Raw genomic sequence first — 14,793 nt, 5'->3', positions numbered from 1 at the left:
CCGCCCCCACCGCCCCCCCTTCCTCCACCAGTGGAGCTCTCCAGATGTTTTGAACCAGAAGTCCCTTCAGCCCCAGCCAGCACACATCTTACTCATTATGACAATTTTTTAAAAGAAAAAATGTACTTTTCACATCGTGCCATTTGCAGCTAAGTGTTGCATGGCTAATTAATCAAACGCCCAAGTTTCTGTTAAATGAAAAGAAGAAGAGGAGGAGGAGGAGGAGGAGGAGGAGGAGGAGGAGGAGGAGGAGACTCATTAATTCAATAGTGGTCTTTGTGACTCCACCCTTTGAAAAAGCTGTTATTTATTACTGTTGAATCATTGTTTCCTAAAATTTGTGAACCACACTCACTCACTCCCCCTGCAAAAAATGTTGCGTGCCAGCTGCTAAGCTAGGAAAGACAAATATGTGACCAGTGTGCGCAATTCTGATACTCATCCTGATCCAACAAGTGTAATTATCCCACACTTTCCAATGCATTTTCCCATCACTTTCCATATCACAGGAAGTCCAGTTGTTGGGGGAAGTGGATTTGTTGTGCAAAACCTCCCAACTGACTGTAAGAGCACAATCCGAATTTGTTGGTATTTGACTGACTCCCAACCCAAAAATAGTCACCGCCTGGAAGCACCCAAAGTCAGAATTACGGAGTGGGATGCCCCTGAGCACATTCTAAACCGAGGGATTTGTTTTCAGTACCAGAACTGACCTGAGCTCACAGTCCTTTCACATAAAAGTCCACTCAGCCCTGGTTAGTTTTCTTCGTTTCAACAGCCTCATTTAGGTGGGGAAGGTGGTTTTGCTATTGCAACGCCTGGGAGTCAAACGCCCTTGCTGATAGACTACAAAAGGCCCAGAGGCCTCCCAGTAGATCTTAATTTACCTTCAGCCAGGGATGCTGAAAATTGCCAACAGAAACAGAAGTGGAAATTGCCTGTGTTCTCTTATTCATCTCATGTCCTGAGCAGAAATCAATTCAGAAAATCCTATTGGATTTTGCCACTTTCAGTCCACAAACAATATGCAATGGATTGCTATTCCTCTCCACTTGCACGGGAATTCCTTTGCAGTGAAACGGACGGCCTTTTGCATGCGGTGGAATATCATAATTACAATGTAAATTACATAAGTTATGCAATTTTGCCACGCTGGTCAACAAGATGAATAAATACTGGGTGGAACTGAAACAGTGATTCATGTGAGTCATGGATAGATCAGTCAGTTAGAACATGGTGCTGATAACACCAAGGTTGCAGGTTCAGTCCCCATATGGGAGAGCTGCATATTCCTGAACTGCAGGGGGTTGAACTAGATGATCCTTAGGGTACCTTCCAACTCTACAGTTCTATGATTCAATAATAATAATAATAATAATAATAATAATAATAATAATAATTTATTATTTGTACCCCGCCTATCTAGCTGAGTTTCCCCAGCCACTCTGGGCAGCTCCCAATCAAGTGTTAAAAACAATACAGCATTGAATATTAAAAACTTCCCTAAACAGGGCTGTCTTCAGATGTCTTTTAAAAATAGGATAGCTGCTTATTTCCTTGACATCCGATGGGAGGGAGGGCGTTCCACAGGGCAGGCGCCACTACCGAGAAGGCCCTCTGCCTGGTTCCCTGTAGCCTCACTCCTCGCAGCGAAGGAACTGCCAGAAGGCCCTCGGCGCTGGACCTCAGTGTCTGGGCTGGACGATGGGGGTGGAGATGCTCCTTCAGGTATACAGGACCGAGGCCGTTTAGGGCTTTAAAGGTCAGCACCAACACTTTGAATTGTGCTTGGAAACGTACTGGGAGCCAATGCAGATCTCTCAGGACCGATGTTATGCGGTCCCGGCAGCCACTCCCAGTCACCAGTCTAGCTGCCGCATTCTGGATTCTATAACAAATATTAAGGAGTAAATAAAAATGCTGCCTTCTTACATCCCTGCCTTCAGCCCACCACTGTGGAAGAGAATTCTTATTCCACCCTGCCCAGATAGGTCTGTCCTCACCTTTTCTTTACAGCTGTGACTGCACAGTTATCAAGAGCAACAAGACTGAGTACCAGAGCGCAGAAGAGAAAGACAAAGTTATCTTTGTCCAAGAATCCATGGATTTACAGGAATACAGGAGCCAAGAAAATGCCGACTTTAACCCAAGAGCTCTTTTATGGATGCTGTTATGTATATCAGTCAATTGGCTTATAACAAAAGTGTTTAGGGCATTTAGACCAATATGTATGGATTTTAAGAAGCCAGTTTGGCAGAGTTCAAATGGATCCGAAGATTTACAGCCGTAAGAAAAAGATCATTAATGCAAGGAGGTGGCGTATAAATTTATCAACAGATTTAATGTCGGACCCAGGAAGACGCAATAAAAGGGGAGATTGATGTGATCTTTTAGCTGCCTTTTGAACAAGCCATTATTAGGAGGACTCATATTTTCAATAAGGATATCGAACTGACACAACATCACCTGCTATGGATATACTCAACAGACGGGGATCTGTATGCTCTGTGCCCAACAGTAGGAGGGTAAGGTATGCACTGGAATAAGAGTGTCCAAGGGATGAAGCTAAATTACAGATCAGAGATGGGGGATTTCTGGTCCTCCAGATGTTGTTGGTCTTCTACTCCCTTCAGCCTCACCCAGCACAGCCAATGGTCAGGGATGAGGGGAGTTGTGGTTCAACTGGACCTCGAGGGCCATAGGTTCCCCATCTTTGCTGTGAGTCCTACAGATTGCAAGGAGAACATGGCAGGCGGGCTCAGCATCTCCATGCCTCCAACTTCTCTCTATTCCTGCAAAGCAGCAGAGCACATCGTGCCTCCCACCCGTATTTAGCAGCTGTTTAGTGGTGACTCAAGTTACCAGATCTGAGCCCTGAACGGGAATAGGGAAGAATGGAATGTGATGGGTAGTTCACCAAGGAATTCATGGTGAAAACCCAGTTATGTATTGGGCTTTCTCTAATACTACCCAAGATTCAACCTCCTTTTGTTGAAAGTGCAACAGCAGGGGTCATTCAGTTTCTAGTTTAAGGGTTACTTCTGTTATCATTAAGTCAGCTAGCCAGGAGGTGGGATGGAGGTGTTGCTTAGCACCTAGGCCATGGCATGATCTTTCGTGAGGTAGCATGTGCTCTGATTGGCTAGACACTTCTGAGGGAGTTTCCCTCTGTATGTTTAGTTGAATGTCTCCCTGGTATGTACAAGTAAGAAAGACAAAACCTCTCTGTTTCATTCTCCTCAAGTTATACACTGTTTTTATTCAGTCTTCCTCAGTAAAGTCTTATCGGAGTTTCTTTTCTCTCTGGACTCCGTCTGTATTATTTAATTGACATTGCAAATGATTTATGATGATGATGATGATGATGATGATGATGATTTAATTGACATTGCAAATGATTGACATTGTAAATGATTGCAAACATACATGGACTATCCTTCCTTCCAAATGAAAAAGAACCTGAAAGGAAAACCTGAAAAGGCACACCTTTTCACCATATAGAAATGAAAAAGATAAATGCATGCTAATTCCTAACTAGCAGATTTAATAAATGGCTACACAATTATTGTGCAGCAACAGAAAGAGAGGGGGCAGACAATAATACAAATGCAAAAATACAGCTAGTTCCTAGTAAGACAAATTAAATGTCAAATCAAAAATAATTCTCAAAGAGTTTATAACAGTAGGGGAGACGGCTGTGGAGAAAGATTTGCATCAGTAAGTCATGTAGACTGAATAGTAAATTTGCCACAAATGTCATGGACTCAGTAGTTCGCAGGCATTCAGATGCAGGAAGAGAATCCAAATGTAACGTTAATTTCAGTGGATTTACTCTAGGTAAAATGTGGTTGAATACTGCCCTATATAACTGCAGCACACAGAATTAGCTTATTAGTCAACAGCAACTTTAACACAGCACAAATGTTTTTCATAAGCAGACTGTTCTTCCATTACGAATCAAGCATTGAGTAATCAGCAAGTAATCGATGCAACACGCAGCATGTTCTGAACCAACCAAAGAAGAAAAGGACTATTTCTTTGTACAATAAAAACTCACAGAACTCGTTACCAAAAAGATATAGCAATAGCCACTAGCTTGGTGGCTTTAAAAATTGTGACAGTTCCTGGAGGATAGATTTTTTAAAATGGCAATAATCCATGATAGTTAAATGGAACTTCAGTCTTTAGATCAGTATACTAATGATTACCAGGTGCTCATGTTACTGAGATGCTCTGGCTGGAACTCTGTACATGCTCCAAGGCTCTGTGCAACTTAGCTTTGCTGTGTGCCATTGTGATGAGAGAGAGAGAGACCCTTTGTTGAGGCTAGAGCTGATCCAAATACATGCTAGCCAGCCAGGAACTGGCTGCATATGCATAACTGAATCCCCTGAACCCAGTGCCAGTTCTAATGCAAGCATCACCTAGGATTTGGTCATTCATCATTCCCTGTGAGCAAACAGATGCCAGCTGGCAAGCCTATCTTGCAATGAGTGTCCATTTGCATTTTCTGAAGAGGTCCAAGCTCATCCTCTTTCAGGACACCTTATTAAAATGAGATTTGATGGGCAGGGAATGCGATTTGCTATTTTCTTTGGGATTAGTCAGCAGGACTCCCCCGTGGAGAGGCACTTTCCAAAGAGAAGGTTTTTCTATTTTATAACAGGATCAGGAAGGTTTGAAATCTGACCCTAGAATCAATGATTATATGATTAGCCCAAGCATCACTCCCTGCTCTCCGCCGCCGGCTGCCTGCCTAAGATGGGACCACTACTTTGACAGACAGAAGGATGATCTGAAACAGTAAAAGCCTTTTTGGAACATCCAAGGCTAGCTGTGGCCCTCGACTAATCATGAAAATTCAAGAGATGATCCAGCATTTTCTTTCTGTTCCTCCCACACAAGGCAAGTCATTTCTGTGTCTGATTCCCCTGACCTTCTTTTAACTTTCCTTATTACCCCAATCTGACTCATCTCTGGCTATCGAAAGGGTTCTTCATGTGAACTTTCCTCTTCCTGGATAGCACAGGGAACTGTGGTTAGCTCTAAACAGGAAGCGGAAGCTTCTGGTATCCTCCTCACATGAAATGTAGGGTTTCATTCTTGTAACGCTAAACTATAGCTATGTCTAAAACCAAGCCATTTTGTTCCCTTCCTCCCCATAGTGTTTAGGAAAGGTGAGGCATTAACAACTGATTTACAGAGGCTGCAGTTCATTTGTGTTGGAACTCACTCACCTCTATGTATTTTGTGTTTTTATCTCGCATTATTATGCTGTGAACTACCCTGAGATCTACGGACGAAGGGCGGCATATAAATTTAATAAATAAGCAAATTGCTCAACGTTATCTGTCTCCTGCCATGGCTCATTTCAAATGTAGATCATAGTCCCACCCACCCCAGTTTGAAGCGCTGAGAAATAATTTGTTTTTGCTTTATATTCTGCTTTTCAAAGCAAAGACCAATATCTTCTACATACCTAGCAGTCTTTGCCATCTGTAAGGACACCCTCCTCCACTCCAATCTCATCCATTTCCCCCCCTGTCTAGTATAATAATCCAGTGAAGAGAAGGGTGGTGGTGAACATCACCATTTGACACTTACCTATAATGTACTCAATCCAGAAATGGTCCTTTTCTGGATTGTACGGGCGGTTGAATGAGAGTTGGATGTGGAAGGACTGCCCTCGGCGCACAATCAGTTTGAGGTTGTAGTATCGCTCCGTGTGGTGTTCTCTCTTATTAATGTCATCTTCACGGTTGAACAAATGGACGTCCTGCACTTCCAGAACATCTGCAAGTGCACAAAGAGATGACCAACATGGCATTTTTAGTTCCTTTTTTTCACTTGGGTCCGAGAATTAATTCCTTTCCCTTTACCATTTTATCTCACAAATTTCTTTTTTTTTTTAAATGATATTTATTAAAGTTTCACAAAGAAAGAATCACATCAACAAAAAAGAAAAATTCAAGAATAAAAAGAAAAATACACAATACAAAATACAAAAAGAAAAAAGAAAAAACAGTTAAAAACAATTCCCTCTTTTCATCACTACTTTTACATTTACTTGTTTCCCGGACCTCCTCATACCTCCCTCTTTTGTATTCCAATTCAGTTTGTTAGTCCAGCAATTCCTTTCCCTCCTTTTTAATCCCAATCCTTAATCTTAATATAATATAACATTAAATTTTTATCTATTAAAAACCAATTTTTCCATTCTTTTAACCTTTTTAATCCTAATCCTTAATCTTGATGTATTTATAACTTTAAAGCCTGTACAGCTAGAAGCCACTTAATTTCAATCCAACATCACTCTAACATTCATTAATTTTGCAATATTTCTGTAAATAATCTTTGAATTTCTTCCAATCTTCTTCCACCGACTCTTCTCCCTGGTCACGGATTCTCATTTTATCTCACAAATTTCAGACCCTGCCTTTTAATTCTTTAAAATAAAAATTAAAAAAAACCCACTTGCAGGGCAATCATAAATTAAATCAAACTCAAGGACCGCCTCTTTCCATATGAACCTACCTGGACCCTGAGATCATCTTGTGAGGCCCTCCTTCATGTGCCTCCTCCTCGAGAGGTCCAGAGGGTGGCAACACGAGAACGGGCCTTCTCTGCAGTGGCTCCATGTCTGTGAAATGCTCTCCCCAGGGAAGTTCGCCTGGTACCTTCATTGTACATGTTTAAGCGCCAGGCAAAAGCATTCATTTCTAACCAGGCCTTTGGTTGATCTGATTTACATCCTATGCCCTTTTCAAATGTCTTTTTTTTGGGGGGGGAGGCTATAGGGTTGTTGTTTTTATTTTTAATATGTATTTTGTGGTTTTCTATCTTGATTTTATTCTGTGAACCACCCTGAGACCCCCAGGTAAACGGTGGTAAATAAATTCTAACAACAACAACAATATAAAGATTAAGCTCATTGAGCAGCAGGCACCCAGCGTTACCATGCAAATGATCTAAAGAGCCTATGCAAGCAAGACATTTCTTATGTTCTTCAGTATTGGCCTCAGGCATACTTGCCTGGGGAAATGCTCCAAGGATGGAGTGCCACAACCAAAAAGGCCCCGTCTTACACCAACATGGATGTGGCTCCTGAGAAGGAGTTCAAAAGGTAGAGTTCAACATTGTGCATTTCGATATGAGAGACAGCAGTCCTGAGCTGTATAGGTTCAAACTTTCCCTCATTCATTTCCAGAGATCAGAAGTCAGAGAAGAATAGGAGTACTAGGGGGGCATGGCTCATGCACAAGCAAAGTGGCAGCTTGAATTCAGGCCTCTGACAACCAGTTCAGGTCTTCCAGGTCCTTGTGACGTTTGCAAGTGCTATTGAATGCCAGCTCATGGTGCAGGAGCTATTAGGCACACAGCTTTTTTTGTTTTTTGTTTAAGCCCTACCAGGTCTAATTTTGTCTATGGGCTGGAGCTTTCTCACCAGTTCTCTACTGCCTGTCATTCATTATGTATTGGGCAGAGCTGTGCATCATCAGATAATGCATGTCACTGGGATTACCAGTACGACTTGGAAACTCCAGACAAGCTCAATTCCCTATAGGCTGTGTAATGTAGAGATTCTATGTACTGGGGAAGGAAGTGTTTTCCCCCCAGCTGCTCTACAGTGATTAGCATTCAGAAACAGGACTCAATAGATTGTATTATCATATTTGTCATTACCTCCCAAATCCCTTCTCAGAAGGATATTGCATCAATATCTGTTGTGTGACAGAATAGGGGTTGCTTTTCTTTTTGGAGTCTACTCTAAGGGTGCTTCAAGTTTAGCACATGATGCAAATTGGCTGCTTTTTTGATATCTGTTTTTAATTTCACAACAAATATGGCACTGGAATGAAGATGAAATCAACAACACATGGCTGTTTTTATGATATTGGCTCTAGACACAATGCTGGTTAAAGTGACCCTTTTGCTTAATGGATGCTAGGAGATGGCTTTTAATTTAGGATTAGCAGACTTCTATAATGTAACCAGTTCAGTCTTGAACAATCTGTTTTAGCAATTTTTATTTAGATAAGGAGTCCAGCAATGTTCGCCCAAAGGATTGTCCTGTGATTTTTGAGGCAAAATCTAGTAGCTGCTAAGGGCTGCTGAACATCTAGCATGTTTCTAGACCTCATGATTTGGCGGGGTGGGGGGGTGGGGAAGGAAACTAAAGCCATATAAGCAGTACTTGAGATTCCCATGGAATACTGTACAAGTGTTTGGATGAGGTTTCATTAAAGGGCAGTTGAGACTTGTCAGCAGAGGACCAGGCTGCTTTCTGTTAGGATTGAGCCCCCCCCCAATACCGTATTTTTCACCCCATAGGACGCACCGCCCCATAGGACGCACCTAGGTTTTGGGGGGGAATAAAGGGGGGGAATTATTTTCCCCCCCAGGCGAAGGGCAGGCGTGGGGGAAGCCTGAGCTTCCCCGACCCCAGCCCCCAGAACAGGCTGCTGCCTACAAGCCTTGCGAGCCCGGCGGGACCTCCCGCCGGGCGCGCAAGGCTTGTGGACACCTTCCCGAAGCACGGAGCATCCTCCGGAGGGCACCCCGTGCTTCGGGGTGCAGGCTGCCGCCCCAAGCCTCACGCGCCCGGCGGGACCTCCCATCGGGCGCAGGAGGCTTGCAGACACCTTCCCGAAGCACAGGGCGTCCTCCGGAGGACGCCCCGTGCTCCGGGCTGCAGGCTGCTGCCCGCAAGCCTTGTGAGCCTGTGGGAACTCCCCCAGGCTCGCAAGGCTTGCGGATAGCTTCCTGAAGCCTGGAGAGCGAGACTGAACCAGAAGAAACTTAAATCTGCAGGAAAAAACCCATTGACATTTGTTCTGAGTCAGTGGTAAATTGCAGGTTTCCCCTGGGTAAAGTAGCACACACAAGCAAAAGTGTGGACAAGCCCTCCATCGGCAGTTTGTGCCCACTGAAAAGACTCATTTCTCTTTGAGTTGTCCTGGATTCCACACACACACCTGCTACCTAAGGGATTTTTCTAACAATTTGCCAAACTTTAAGCCTACTGCTCACTCCCTCTTTGGTGTGGCTAGTGCCATCTTGGTTCTTGGAGAAGCAAGTTTCCTGTCAGTATTTATGGCAGGCAGGGACCGTTCTCTGCATGAACAACCATTATCTAAATACATTGGCGGGGAGAGGAGGTACTTATTAGCGATGGGGAATACCAGTAAACTTCCTCACCGTGCAGGCAATTATACGGCCCTTATTAACGGCAGCCCCTCTCCAGTCAAGTCATTTGAATTTCCCATTCTCGACTTCTGAACATCTGACTCCTGACCTTACGGGACGTAAATGAGGCCTCATGAATGATGCAGCCTCTTTGAAGGCCCGTAATGCATACTGGAGGCAATCCCCACTACCTCCAAATCAAATTTTAATGCAACAGCTGAGCGCCCTTATTGTAATGTCAAACAAAAGAGCCCTGTGGCTGCCCTGAGAATATATACTGCCCTGTATGCTGCTTCCCATTACAGGAATGCTCTAATAAGGCTTGTCCTTGGGCCGACTAGAGAAAGCCACGCTGATAGGTTCCCGGAGGATTAATCATGTGGTATCATCATCATAAAACCACGTTTGAAAGCTGGTTTCAGCTCCATAACACCTATTCCCGGCTGACTGTTTCCACTCCGTTAAAAGTATTATTTGAACTTCATTCTGCTGCCTAGATCAGGGTATGAATTGATTTTTAAGTTCCTTGGGCTTAAAAAAACCCCTCAGTTTATTATACTAGGGCTGCACTCCTATGAAGAAGAAGAAGAGAAGAGTTTGGATTTGATATCCTGCTTTATCACTACTCTAAGGAGTCTCAAAGCAGCTAACATTCTCCTTTCCCTTCCTCCCCCACAACAAACACTCTGTGAGGTGAGTGGGGCTGAGAGACTTCAGAGAAGTGTGACCAGCCCAAGGTCACCCAGCAGCTGCATGTGGAGGAGCGGGGAATCGAACCCCGTTCACCAGATTACGAGTCCGCTGCTCTTAACCACTACACCATGCTGGCGCTATGCACAAGTACTTGGGAGGAAGTCCCAATGATTTCAGTGGGGTCACAGGAACTGCAGTTTCTCATGCCAAGTCAGGCTATTTGTTTGGCGAGCCAAGTATCTGTAGGATGTCAAATGCAGTCAAATCAACAATTCATGTTTTGCCAGAAGGGGCTGAGGCTCACAGAGCTTTCCTGTGAACTTGCTAGTGAGAACTCTGTGAGATCACTCCCCTTTGGTCCTGACAGGAAGAAGGTGTAGCTATATATGATCGTCCCTGCTTGGGCTCTTCTCCACCATGCCACTGTACTAGCGGGGATCAGGATCAGGTCTGCAAGGATAGACTCAAAGTGAGCCTAGAAGGATATAATATTAAATTATTATTTATACCCCGCCCATCTGGCTGGGTTTCCCCAACCACTCTGGGCGGCTCCCAACAGAATATTAAAAACACGATAAAACATCAAACATTAAAAACTTCCCTAAACAGGGCTGCCTTCAGATGTCTTCTAAAAGTCCCTCACTGAGAGATGTGAGGTTACAGGGAACCAGGCAGAGGGCCTTCTCGGTGATGGCGCCCACCCTATGGAACACCCTCTCATCAGATGTCAAGGAATTATTGATTGATTGAATGATTGATTGATTGATTGAATTTATATACCCTATGCCCAGATTAACAACTATCTGACTTTTAAAAGACATCTGAAGGCAGCCCTCTTTAGGGAAGTTTTTAAGGTTTGAAGTTTTATTGTTTTTTTAATCTGTTGGGAACTGCCCAGAGTGGCTGGAGAAATTCAGCCACATGGGCAGAGTAGAAAGAAGAAGAAGAAAAAGAAATTATTATTTTTTATTATTAGAAACATCCTATGTACTGTGTCCTGGGACACGGGTGGTGCTGTGGGTTAAACCACAGAGGCTAGGACTTGCCAATCAGAAGGTTGGCAGTTCGAATCCCTGTGACGGGGTGAGCTCCCGTTGCTCGGTCCCTGCTCCTGCCAACCTAGCAGTTCAAAAGCACATTAAAGTGCAAGTAGATAAATAGGTACCGCTCTGGCGGGAAGGTAAATGGCGTTTCCGTGCGCTGCTCTGGTTCACCAGAAGTGGCTTAGTCATGCCGGCCACATGACCCAGAAGCTGTCTGCGGACAAATGCTGGCTCCCTCAGCCAATAAAGCGAGATGAGTGCCGCAACCCCAGAGTCAGTCACGACTGGACTTAATGGTCAGGGGTCCCTTTACCTTTACCTATGTACTGTGTGCTACAGAGGAGGGGAAGGAGGACTCCAGTTCTGGCAGCAGCCCCATGTCTCATGTTAACATCTCAACCTGCCTCAAAGAGAAACACCAGCAAAAGTTCTTGCAAGGCATGGAATCAATCCGCACCACTGCCTAATAAATTCATCACAGCTCCGAGTATGTGACCCTGGGAGTCCATGAGCCACCTCACCTTGGAATGTTAACTCCCTCCTGACGGGAGGGGGCGGGGCGGGAAGCCAGGAGGTCACGGAGCAAGTCAGGGATGCGTTCAGCTCAGCGTCCCCAATGGCCCAGCCCTCCCTGATATTCCCCATCTCCATGGCAGCTGATTCTCCTCGCAATCACACCCCCACCGATTCTTCATGCCAGGACCATCTGCTCCCCTTGCTCCCTTGTACGCATGCCAGCAGCCAATTTACAACAACGTCCGTCCCCCCCACGACATGAGTGTTGATAATTTATGCGAGGAAACCCCCATGGGGATTTCTACCAGGATGGTGGCAGGAGTAATTCCCTCCTGCATCCTCCATGCCAGCTCTGGCAAAATACCAGGGGCAAATGCAGAAACCCAAAAGCAGAAGATCTTATTTGAATGGAGTACCCTTACACAGAGCTGATCAGGGTATTTGTGTGGGGGGGGGGGAGTGTCAATCCTTCAGCCCCATAAGCAAAACTGAGAAGAGTCTTCAAATGCAGATCGCACCCTTCTAATAATTATCAGCGTATTTTCACTTCTCTGCTTTTCATTTAGTGACAACTTACCTTAATTCTCCTTATGCTGATATATGCAGATATGTAAAATTGTGATGGCTTTTTTCTTCTGTGTGTGTGAACCAAAGTTGTAGGATGGGGGGGGGGTTAAAGTGTCTCTCTTTTTCTCTCTCTTTGTACTGCTTATGCTTTGGAATGTTTTTTTTAAATAAAATCAATAAAATTATTTTTTAAAACACTGGTTATTAATGTGGTGGTGATGAAATGAAGAAGTAAAAGAGGAAGAAGGCCATCATCATGATATGCATATTATTTGTTATTTATTCTATAGAGATAGATATTTGCAGTCCATGAGCAGTATGCATTGCAGTATAGCAGACGAACGGTCCCTAAAATTGGAAACGGATGAAGCAGAAGAAAAAGAAGGAAGTGGAAGCAAGGAGACACAGGGACACAATGTGCAGCTGTTCTGGCTTAGCTTAGATACAGCACACCATGGGGACAGGCTTCTGACTTCATTAGATTATTACAACACCCTGCAATTTTTAATGGACTAGCAATGAAGGAGAAACTTGGATCAGCAACCCAAAAAGCTTGTGGAGCACTTAAGAGTTTGTTTGCACACTTGAAGGCTCTGCTCATTGCCTCCCTCTGCTGCACTATCTCCGGGCTGAGGCCACGCAAAACACGACTCACGCTTTTTAATTAAAGGCTTTTATTGTGAAGAAAAAAACAGCCGTGGACCCTGACCCTCGGCAGATCTGGGACCCACAGCTGCCTTTTTCTTCATTAAAAAGGAGAGATTGTGACACCTGTTTGAAAGCAGGTAGTTTGGACCTTCCTTTGCATTGGATGCCACTTGGAAGAGTCCCCTGACCTTCAATAATACCTTTGCAGGAGCGTGAAGAGCCTGCAGCAAGAAGTGAGGACCTCTAATTCCCCCTTCTCCCACTGCAGCAGGAGCAGAGGGCTATACGTTTTCCTTTAGTACATGACCCTGGACTTCAGGTTTCTGCAAAATCATAGAATCATAAAATTGTAGCGTTGGAAGGGACGCTGAGGATTATCTAGTCCAACCCCATGCAATATGGAGAAATGCAGTTGTCCCTCTTTCAGATGCATTCTGGGGAAATAATGGATTACCTCTGAACCTCAACATTTGGCAACATGCCCAACTTGGGTGCAGGTCTCAGGGGAAGCACGTTTTGCTCTGTCTAAACTGTGAGGCTCCTTGCCATACCTTGCAGCTTATATCCTCTTGGCACCAAGCCAATCGTCTCCATTTCAGGAACTTCATCTTCTTCTGCGTTGGAGACATTGGGTGGGAGAGCTCTTCTCCCACTCGGACCTGTGGGAAGCCCTTTCTTCTTTTGCCTCTCTGCGGCCGTTGGCTCCGTCATTGCAACTCGGTCTCTGATATCCTCTTGAAAGGGAGGAAGCAGGGAGATAAAAGGGGAAATGTGAGTGAGTCAGCAGTGTACCGACTGTGCGATGCCACCAAGTTAGGAGGGTTTCTTGAGGACGTCAAAAATATATCAAAAAACAAAGCAGCTTCAGACCAATGTCAGAATATTACTCCCCCAAGTTCCTCTGGCGATTGGTGCAAAGTTGGAAAGCATATCTACATTTTTAAAACTCGAGGGGGGTCTGGGGGAAATGAAAATTCCAAACTTTTGGGAAAATCCCATGCAACAGATTTTTGATTTTTTAAAAAATAATAATGACATTTGGAAGGTGAAATGAAAAATTCGTCTACCTGGACATATAATCCTTCCCAACTAAAAGAAACACACATACCCCATATAGTACAACTCACTAGAAATTACCCTCTTAATGGAACAGACGTGTGCATGTGTAGAGCACACTTCCTAGAAAGAGCCTGAACATCTTGCTCGCAAAATGCTTTGGGTTAGAGCAACTCAACTACTTTCAAGCCCCAAGTCAAGCAATTTTTTTTTGCCAAGTATTAATTAAATAACAGGATGCATACAGTCAGCTAGAAGAGAGATACCTTGTGTTCGGTGTAGTTTCTCCTCCGTTTCACAAGTACAGCAAACTCTGACGTAAGATATCCTTGAGCAATTGCTATATATGGCCTCAACCTTCCCCACCCCCTCCATTCCCTCCCCTTCACGCCTGCAACAGGACAGCTCCCATCAGATACCAGCAGCTGCAGCTGAGACTTGCTTTGCTCTCACCCCCTTGCTAGTCTGCCCTGCCTTCACAGAAAAGGAATGTTCAGATTAATTGGTGGGAAATCCCTTGGTATGTCTCCCAAGTGGGAAAATTAGTCCCAAACCTCAGTTGTGTGCCTGGGAAATAAAAGAGTGTGGCCGTGCTAAAATACAAAGAACAATGGGAGTTGGTTGGTGTCCTGAACCATTAAAACAATCTGCATGTCCCTGTTGGATGCTGTGCAGTATCTGGGAAGGGACCATCCCAAAGGTTGGACCTGCAAGTACCAAAACGTTTTCCAGTTAAGTCAGAGTTGGAAGTATCTGCTCATGAATCGGGCATGAATGCCCTGCACCTTCAAGGATAGTTTCGTGTACTTCATAGCAGCTACCCAAATAGAAAATTGAACATATACTGAAAACTTCACACAATGAATTAATTTTCAACATTCAGATCCAAAAGTCTGCATTTTGAACGTGAAATTTTGTTTGACTGAGAATTTGAAATTCAGCGGCTTTAGGCTTGCTGGAATCCCTTGATAGCTTTGACAAAAGATGTTGAAGAGGCCATCATTCAGGGATGGAGCCTTAGCTCCTTAAATCTATTTCCTTTCGACTTTTCCCAGGTGTTTCGCCTTTGGAAGATCTCTCTTAT

At 44.2% G+C, this 14,793-nt stretch overlaps 1 protein-coding gene across 1 annotated transcript in view; it reads right to left on the bottom strand.

Moving 5' to 3' along the window:
* The window catches only part of F13A1 (coagulation factor XIII A chain), a 74,418-nt gene extending 60,313 nt beyond the window's left edge, over window positions 1-14,105 (bottom strand). The window contains exons 1-3 of the mRNA XM_081014779.1: window positions 13,976-14,105; window positions 13,205-13,387; window positions 5,605-5,793 (exon numbers count right to left, since the gene is read on the bottom strand). Of these exons, the coding sequence (XP_080870905.1) occupies window positions 5,605-5,793; window positions 13,205-13,387; window positions 13,976-14,084 (481 nt within the window). The 5' untranslated portion in view covers window positions 14,085-14,105. The remainder of the gene's footprint in view (window positions 1-5,604; window positions 5,794-13,204; window positions 13,388-13,975) is intronic.
* Between the last annotated feature and the right edge of the window lie 688 nt (window positions 14,106-14,793).

This window comes from Podarcis pityusensis, assembly GCF_964106645.2.
Source record: "Podarcis pityusensis genome assembly, chromosome: 7".
NCBI lineage: Eukaryota > Metazoa > Chordata > Lepidosauria > Squamata > Lacertidae > Podarcis > Podarcis pityusensis.
The sequence above is the reverse complement of the archived record's forward strand: the minus strand, read 5'-3'. Positions and strand labels throughout refer to the sequence as shown.